At 49.8% G+C, this 9,464-nt stretch overlaps 1 protein-coding gene across 1 annotated transcript in view; it reads right to left on the reverse strand.

Moving 5' to 3' along the window:
* Positions 1 to 7,954, reverse strand: part of LOC124616630 (lachesin-like) — a 195,152-nt gene extending 187,198 nt beyond the window's left edge. Inside the window, exon 1 of the mRNA XM_047144955.1 lies at positions 7,810 to 7,954. Within this exon, the coding sequence (XP_047000911.1) occupies positions 7,810 to 7,954 (145 nt within the window). The remainder of the gene's footprint in view (positions 1 to 7,809) is intronic.
* Between the last annotated feature and the right edge of the window lie 1,510 nt (positions 7,955 to 9,464).

A 9,464-nucleotide genomic window follows, 5' to 3' on the forward strand; every position in this document is an offset into this window, starting at 1 on the left:
ACAAACATCGCTAAGAAATTTACAGAAAGCCTACCACAACAGACTGTATTGTTAGCCCACATCCTCCTATTCTTCCACATAATGCTTAACAGATTAATAAATTTTCCACTAGAAGACGAAGAAGCTTGTCGGGTTCAGCTAAACTGGTGGCTGTCCGACCTTTGCTTAACGTGATTCAGAAGAATGAAGACCTTCAGTTGAGCAACAATAACTTTATTGCGAGCGCGTATCTGACGACGCCCGGCATGCATGGACAGATCGGAGCTATAAAATTTGCTTCCGGCCTATACAGAGGATCCTTAATCCTCGGAAACTTCCGTAGTTAGGAGAGCAAACAGTACTCGTCCACACAAGTCAGGAGGCACGGAACTCTCACTAACTCAAAAAACAAGGAATAATAATAATAATAAACAGAACGTATATAAAAGCTAGAAAACACAGCGCCTCTAGAGGCTGGGCGCGGAACTACACAAACGTCGCGTAAAGTAATTACGACCGCACACCACTGCACTGACACACGCGCACAGCACACACACACACACACACCGGCGAGCTTGAATTAGCGCGCGGCAGCGTCGCTACATCAGCCCCCGGGCGGAAGCGGAGCGTCGGCGTCCAGATACCGCGCCGAAAGTTCACCCGACGTCCAGAACGGGTCGCCCTCGTCGGAGGAAGAGGAACAACGTCAGGAGGCGGATGTTGTGCTGCGTTGGGCGGCGGATGTTGAAGAGCCGGCGCCGGAGATGTGGCGTCAGTGTCTGGAACAGCGGTAGGTGGACGCCTACGACGAGGTGCCGCTAGTGGGGTGTCAGGAAAAACATACGCAGGTTTAACCCGATTCAAAGCAACAGTCGTGGTTTTGCCGTTCACCAGGATATGCATGGTGTGGGCACTGCGCCGTAGCCCTTCATATGGACCAGAATAAGGAGCTTGTAGAGGCGGTTTAACGCCCTCACAGCGGAGTATGACGTGACGACATTGTTCCAGGTCCTGGTGCACGAAAGTGGGCGGCTTGCCATGACGTGTGGCTTTCGAAGGGCGAATCTTTGATACATGGTCCCTCAATCGTCGCAAGAAATCCGGCTGGCCAGTAGCAACTGTCTCTGTGGCACCAGCGTCTACAAAGTCACCAGGAAGGCGCAGTGTTTCTCCATAAACCAGTTCTGCCGCTGACGACCCCAGGTCTGGTTTGAAAGTCGTCCGTAAGCCTAACGAGACCACTGGTAGTGCGGTTGTCCAGGTTTCTTCGTGGCACATCAGCGCGGCCTCCAACGGTGCCAGCGTTCGATCATTCCGTTGCTTGCTGGGTGATAACTTGTGGTCTTATGGTGGGTGTAACCACAAAACTTGGCCAGCTGTGAGAACAGGTCTGATTCAAATTGCCGTCCGCGGTCAGTGGTAATATGTAGTGGGCATCCAAATCTTGCCAACCAAGTCACTGCAAAAGCGTAAGCTAATGTGTCTGCTGTGATATTATCCACCGGCACTGCCTCCGACCAACGTGTAAAACGGTCGATCATTGTAAACAGATATCTTTGCCCGTTCGAAGGTGGAAGTGGTCCGACTACATCTAAATGAACGTGGGCAAAGCGGGCGGTGGTATCCGGAAAATCGCCGATCGGTGCGTGTACATGGCGGTTAATCTTGCAGCATTGGCACTGAAGACAAGATTGGACCCACTCGCGGCAGTCTTTTTGCATGCCTGGCCACACGAAACGTTGCGATACTAGGCGGAATGTCGGGCGTACCCCGGGATGGCACAATCCATGTACTATATCAAAGGCTTGTCTTCTAAAAGCCGGCGTAAGAAAGGGTCGAGGTCGGCCGCGAGAAACGTCGCAGTATAGCTGTGTATCTTCCCCCGGAACATCAACGAGTTTCAGTTGCAATGCGGAAGCCGTGTCTTTAACATAGGCAAGGAGTTCTTTGTCGTCTCTCTGTGCCTGTGCCAGTGCAGGAAAGTCTATGGTACTGGAAACACTGCTGATCCGTGAAAGGCAATCCGCAACAATGTTGTCGATCCCAGAAATATGTCTAATGTCGGTAGTAAACTGGGCCACGAACTCAAGGTGATGAAATTGACGGGGAGAGCAGTTGACACTGTTCCGACGGAAGGCGAACGTGAGTGTCTCGTGGTCTGTATATATCGTGAAAGTTCGCGCTTCCACTTGGGGGCGAAAATATTTCACTGCCTGGTATACTGCCAGGAGCTCACGGTCATATGTGTTCCATTTTCTCTGTGCAGGCGAAAGCTTATGGGAATAATACGCCAGTGGCTGCCATGCGTTGTCGGACCATTGTTGTAACGCGGCACTGATCGCCGTCTGGCTCGCGTCTACGACAATTGCTAATGGCGCGTCGAGCCGTGGGTGTGCGAAAAGCGCCGCGTCGGCCATGCTCCTCTTTGTTGCCTCGAACGCAGAACACATGTCCTCTGTCCACTGTATCAGAGACTTGCTATTTACTTTAGGGCCCGATAATGCCGCCGTCAAAGGTTCCTGCAGCTCCGCAGCGTGAGGAAGGTGTCGTCGATAAAAATTGAGCATCCCCAAAAAACGACGTAATTCTTTTATCGTAGTTGGTCGGGGTAGCTGCAAGATAGCGTCCATCTTCTCGGACAGAGGAAGAGAGCCTTCAGCAGAAATCTTATGGCCAAGAAATGTCACCTCTGACTGCCCAAAAACACACTTGTCCACGTTCAAGACGACACCGTAACACTCCAATCGCTCGAAAATCTCTCGCAGATGTTGTCGATCGTGGTCAACAGAGAACACTAACACATCGTCCAGGTAGGCGAAACAGAACGGCAGCCCCTGGAGAACCGAGTCTATAAACCTTTGCCAGGTCTGAACGGCATTGCGTAAACCGAAAGTCATAAATTTGCTTTCAAATAAACCGAAAGGCGTTATTATTGCAGTCTTTGGAATGTCGTCATTGGCCACCGGAATCTGTGTATACGCTTTAGCGCAGTCCAGAACTGTGAACACCGTGGCACCATGTAAAGCGTGATTATAATCCCTCAGTAACGGAACGGGATATCTGTCCGGCACTGTTCGCGCGTTAAGCGCACGGTAGTCACCGCATGGGCGCCAAGCTCCACCCTTCTTCGGAACGAGATGTAATGCGGAGGACCACGGGCTCTCAGATGGCCGCATTATGCCCTCGCGAATCATGGCGTCAAATTCTGCCTTCGCTATCTTCAGTCGGTCCGGAGCGAGACGCCTAGGTCGGCATGCTGCTGGGGGACCATCAGTCGTTTGAATGTGAAGCACCGTGTCATGTGGTATGAACCTGGGAGCGCCGGGCGGCCTGGTCAGGTTCGGATAGTTAAGCAGTAATTCAGTGTACTCACCCTCCGTAGCATCGACCAACTTGGCACTGTGCGTTGCGGTGTTGCGACGGAAACCCGTGACTGCTAAGCCAGTGACGCTGTCTACCAAGCGTGCGTTCGCGACGTCCGGCAGCAGGTGGTAGTGCGCGAGATCAGCCCCGAAGATCGCCTCCGTGACGTCAGCCACTGTAAAATTCCACTCGTACGCGCGACGTAGGCCGAGATTAAGCTCCGTCCTCTGTGTGCCATATGTTGCGATGGAAGAATTGTTGGCAGCCGTCAGACGGAAGGCAGTTGGCGGCCGGCAACGATGTATGGCTGTTCGTGGTATGATACTCAGGTCCGACCCAGTATCAATTAAAAACTTAACGCCGGAACTCCTATCGGTAACGAACAGGCGCTTGGAGGATAACTGGCAGTCGGTTGCGCCTATTGTCGACCGCCGGTGGCGTTTGGGTGCGAGCATGGCGATGAGCACTTCCTTGCCTGATCGCCGAATCGTCGGTGGTACCAGCACAATGGTACCTCGCCTTGCGGAGTGGTAGTACCGCCGGAAGATCTGCTTCTCGAACGCTGCCGTCTGTATCGGCTTCTTCTATTATTGTCGTCGTCACGTGCCAGCAGCGCACTGACCTGGGCGCACAAAAGCTCAACCTTGGCAGCGAGAGAATCGTGGTCGGCTCGTGCTACAGACGCGGTACTGTTTGCACTGTTGTCCAACGCCGCGACTGCGCTGACCGGAGCCGGTGTGATCGCGTCCTCAATCCGGTCTGCTAGCTGCGCCACGTCATCCAGCGGCATGTCCGTTTGCGAGGCGATTATGGCTTTTATTTGCGGCGGCAACCTACTGCTCCACAGCGTTCTGAGCAGACTGTCTGGCACAGTAACCGTGTCAACTTTGCTGCGTAGATGTCGCAGGTATTGAGAAGGCTTCCTGTCGCCAATTCCTTCCTGTGTCAGAACCTGACGTTTCCGGTCCTCTTCTGACGCGGCCACCCGTCGAATCAACTCTGATTTTAGCCTGGCATAAGCTCCAGCCTCGGGCGGTGCTGTGATTATGTCCTGCACCTCGGCTGCATAACGTTGGTCGAGTTGGCTCACAATCAGCGCAAATTTAGTTGCTTCGACCGTTATTCCAGCGCAGCTAAAACTTGCCTCTGCCTGCGCGAACCAGAGTACCGGGTTGTCGGGCGAGAACGGCGGCAAACGGACTGCAATCCTAGAGACGGCCTGCTGTTCGGTCATTATGTGCTCGTTACTTGCGTAGCTCACGGCTGCTTCTTCTTAATCACGTCGGTCTCTGCTTGAGTCACGTCGGGCTCTGCTTGAATCACGTCGGGGTCACCACTTGTCGGGTTCAGCTAAACTGGTGGCTGTCCGACCTTTGCTTAACGTGATTCAGAAGAATGAAGACCTTCAGTTGAGCAACAATAACTTTATTGCGAGCGCGTATCTGACGACGCCCGGCATGCATGGACAGATCGGAGCTATAAAATTTGCTTCCGGCCTATACAGAGGATCCTTAATCCCCGGAAACTTCCGTAGTTAGGAAAGCAAACAGTACTCGTCCACACAAGTCAGGAGGCACGGAACTCTCACTAACTCAAAAAACAAGGAATAATAATAATAATAAACAGAACGTATATAAAAGCTAGAAAACACAGCGCCTCTAGAGGCTGGGCGCGGAACTACACAAACGTCGCGTAAAGTAATTACGACCGCACACCACTGCACTGACACACGCGCACAGCACACACACACACCGGCGAGCTTGAATTAGCGCGCGGCAGCGCCGCTACAAGCTCAAAAGGAAATAAAAATCTTAGAATAAATAGCTCAGCGACACGATTGTGTCACCAACATACTTCCAGAACACTGTGGGTTTCAAGCTTTCTCCTCAATGTCCTCCGTAAAAATTAAATCACAAAGGCGTCGCGACGGTGCAGCTCTCTGTGACACATCGATATCACCGTGCGGAACAACTGCGCAGCCATAGATTTAATTTCCATGCATACGTTACACCTCTTTGCCGCCTATCAACGTCTCTGGCGCCCTGTGTGTCTTTGGTCGCATAGGCAGTGGTGCGGTCCACGGGTTTAAAAGGACGGAGCAAGTGCTAGTGCGTCAATCACCTCGGCTCACTCTGCAGATGGCTGGACGGTATTCAGCCGAAATATTAGAACAAGAAGCTGAATTTATGCGGCTGCACTCCCGTAACTTTATGGAACAGTCTTTTCGCCGCGAAAACATGAAGATGCACAACAACAAAATTATTTAAAAAATAAAAGTATAACACAAAAATCTCATCTAAAACTAAAACAAATTCCAGGCAAAAACATAATTAGAAGCAAACCAATAAAAATAACAGAATTCCCACACATCACCTAATTATAATCGTAACTATGTAAACATCTGATATTGCTGATCCACTGTCATCCAAGCTGTGAAGAGAAAAAAATCGTGCATAAAAGCTGACTGAATTCAGATACACGTCTCCAACGTACACCTAACAGAGACTAATAATTCTAAAAAGACAGGACATGGCAGCAATGACATTACAAGTAAGGTAAAAATGCCAAACGAATCTGTTATAACATTTCTTATCATAGCTACAGACCATTACATTAAGACCATCAGTTACTTATGTACAGTGTACTTACATAATATCTGATGATGACAATATGCCAAAAGCGGCTCACCGTGAGTGATTTGTAAAATAAAGGCATTTAGGGAGTAGTGCAGTTAGCTGATACTCAAAATAATTATCTCATTAGAGGACATATTTAGCATTCTGACCCCAAAGAACAAAAAGAATTATTAGACTTACTCATGAAAATATTTCCCCTGCTATGGGCGCGCCGTGAGATCAGCCTGTGGGTCAACGGATGATAAATACGGCCCTGGTGACATACGAGGGTGAATCAGAAAGTAAGTTACACTTCAAAGTTAGGGCCATTTATTAAATTGCATACACATTTGCAAACCGGCCATGACAATATAAAGGGTAAGTTCACTTTTCCAAAGTTCGAGTCCTCCCTCGGGCATGGGTGTGTGTGTTTCTCCTTAGGATAATTTAGGTTAAGTAGTGTGTAAGCTTAGGGACTGATGACCTTAGCAGTTAAGTCCCATAAGATTTCAAACACATTTGAACAATTTTTCCAAGTAAGTCACAGGAGGCTTTGAACATTTCTCGGAACGGGTAACCAACGTTTCGATTCCGGATGCGTAGAAACCACCTCCAGCGCTACGCAACAACCTGGATACGACTGCTGTCACCTCCTCATCGTTTCGCAATCTTCGTCCACCGACATCATCTTGCCTAGCACCTGATAATCGCATGGCGCTAGGTCTGGTCTGTATGGAGAATGTTGCCATACCTCCCCCTTGAATCGCTGCAGCAGTCCTGATATTTGGCAAACCGCGTGCAGTGTTGCGTTATCGTGCAACAAAATGACACCGGCGCTCTGTTTTATCCGCCGCTTTTCTTTAATTGCCTTACGCAACGACTGCAACGTTTGACAATACGAAGCATAGTTGATTGTCGTGCCTCTCGGCATAAGTTCCACGTGCACCAGCCTCTCCACGTCAAAGAACACTGTCGCCATCACGTTTCCTGCCGAAGGTTGGACTTTGGCCCGCTTTCGTTTTGATGACATGGTGTGCACCCATTTCAACGATGTTCTCTTTGTTTTGGGTGGTAAGCGGTGGATCTACATGTCATTCCGTGAGATGATTCGCCGCAGAATCGCGTTGTCCTCCACAGAATACAGTCCCAAAAATGCCAGTGACGATTGGAAACGCTGTCCCTTGTGAACATCGGTGAGCAGCCGTGGGACCGATCTGGCACACAGTTTACGATATCCAAGGTGCTGGCGAACACTGGAGAACACACTGCCATGCGAAATGTTCAGCAGGCTGGCAATTTCCTACAGTGTTGTGCGGCGATTCTCTCTAACGATAAACCCAGACGGTCAACATTTGCAACGGTACTGGGCGTTGCTGGCCTGCCTCGGCGATATTCGTCAGTGAGATCAGTGCGCCCGGCGTCAAATTGCTTACACTATTTTATAATAACTGGACGAGAGATTGCACGCCCACCATATGCAGCGGTGATCTCACGATGAATTTTCCGTGCAGTTGAGTCGTTTAGCTCATAGAAGTCTGAGTGTTGCGCACGCACTTCCAATTTGGAGTGAACGTCCAGTTGACGCTCCATTGAGCCTAGCCTGCTCTGCACCTACAAGAGGACTGGATACAACACCACGTACCCTATCATACGTGTCAGCAGTTACTGTCGCGTGCTACACATTGGCCACAGTCACGACAAACAGCGTGCTCTCGCGGCAAGCTAGTGAAACTGACTTTTTGGTTCACCCTCGTATAATACTTCCATAAACTCCTGCGACGGGTCTGATCTAGAAGCTGGCCGTGGCCAGCAGCGCGCCTGGCTCGAGCTGCCGGTAATGTGCTGTACTCACCCGTGTCGCGCGTCCAGTAGTTGATGGCCTTGGGGGAGGCCTCGACGTGGCACTGCAGGGCGACGTCCGTGCCGGTGGGCGCCCCCACCAGCTGGTTCGGCACTTGGATCAGCGGGTGGACTGCAATCCAAACACAAACTGTCATTACTAAGAGGGCTCGACACTTTCCTCACACACTCGCAGCACTGCGCCTTGTTATCTCTGTGGTACCACAACGGGCAATGATAGATCGCTGTTTTTAACATAGCAATGCTCTTCTAGACGGAATTCTATTCAATGTGCTATGCCATGCAAGTTCCTCTGGGCTTTCAGCCATAATGTCCAGTGTGTTTTACAAGAAGTTGCATTTTAATGTAGAATGAACGATTAAACTTTCTAGCAGATTGAAACTGTGTGTGGAATGGGGCTCGAACATGGGGCCTTTGCTTTTCCTGGGCAACTGTGCTATCGCCTGAGTCATCCAAGCACGACTCACGACCCTTCCACGAAACTCTAGTTCCTCCAGTACTTCTGTCGTACCAGTCAAACTTCATAGAAGTTCTACCTGGTGATTTGGAAACTGGGAGAGTGATACTGGTAGGTATGTAGCCGTGAGGGTGGGTCATGAGTCTTGCTTGATATAGGCGTTATAGCAGTTGCCTGGGAAACGCAAAGGTCCCAGTTCGAGGCACAGGAAGGCAGACAGTTTTAATCTGCCAGGAACTTTGAACATTTGTCGAGGTCCCAATGCGACCGGCTGTAGCTAAGCCATTTCCCCGCAATCCTTTGTTCCTTGAGTGCTACTACCGCAAGGCCCAAAGTTTAGGAGGGAGTTAATGGCAGAAGTGAAGCTTCCTTCTCTTTACTGGTAGAGGTTCCGTATGTAACTTGCCCTGCAGCAGTGTTGAGTACGTTATAAACGAAATTGGATGGATCACGCCAGTGATTTTAGGAACGACCTCCTGGGAGTTGCGGGCCGACGTTTGAGAGTATACAATAAGCGTTAGCTGCCGACTCTGCTACTGCCAGAGCTGGCCTTCTTTCCGTTTTCAAATAATTATTTTCGCTCTGCATATCATGGGTCCAGGCCTTCTTTAACGGAAATAGTTAATGTGGCATTACGAACACCTGCATGCAGTAGAGAGTTGCGTTGTTTACAAACGGAGCCATCCGGGCAAATGAACATTGTTTTGCACCGAGAACTCACCTCCCGGTAGCTGTATGCAAGGGGAAGTCAGTGACACATAAATATCTTAGAGTTCCATGAGAAGCGGTGGGCTCATTTTGTGAATAGAAATTCTTTTCATTTTGAAGAGCACAGGGCCGTCTTTCTGTCACCACTTTAAGTGAGGTAGATGTTCTTTGACCTAAAAAGTTGTTCGAGGGTTCCTGAGTGGTTAACCTAAACAAATAGCAGAGTAAGGGCTATCAAGACGCCACGAGGAAAGGAAGTCATAACTCTTTAAGAGCTGCCAGTCTAAGGGTGTAATGACTGGTTAAAGTTCCAAAACGTTTACATGGAGAGGAGAATGTTGACTTGCTAACAAGTATATCATAGGTCACTAATAACGCAGAGACGTTTCCATTGGCGGATGATAATTGCACAGACTTGCAAACAAACTCAGTTGTGATACAGAGAAGACACTTCTGCTCGACACACATGAGAGGACATTTCG

The sequence above is a fragment of the Schistocerca americana genome, chromosome 5 (assembly GCF_021461395.2).
Source record: "Schistocerca americana isolate TAMUIC-IGC-003095 chromosome 5, iqSchAmer2.1, whole genome shotgun sequence".
Classification (NCBI taxonomy): Eukaryota; Metazoa; Arthropoda; class Insecta; order Orthoptera; family Acrididae; genus Schistocerca; species Schistocerca americana.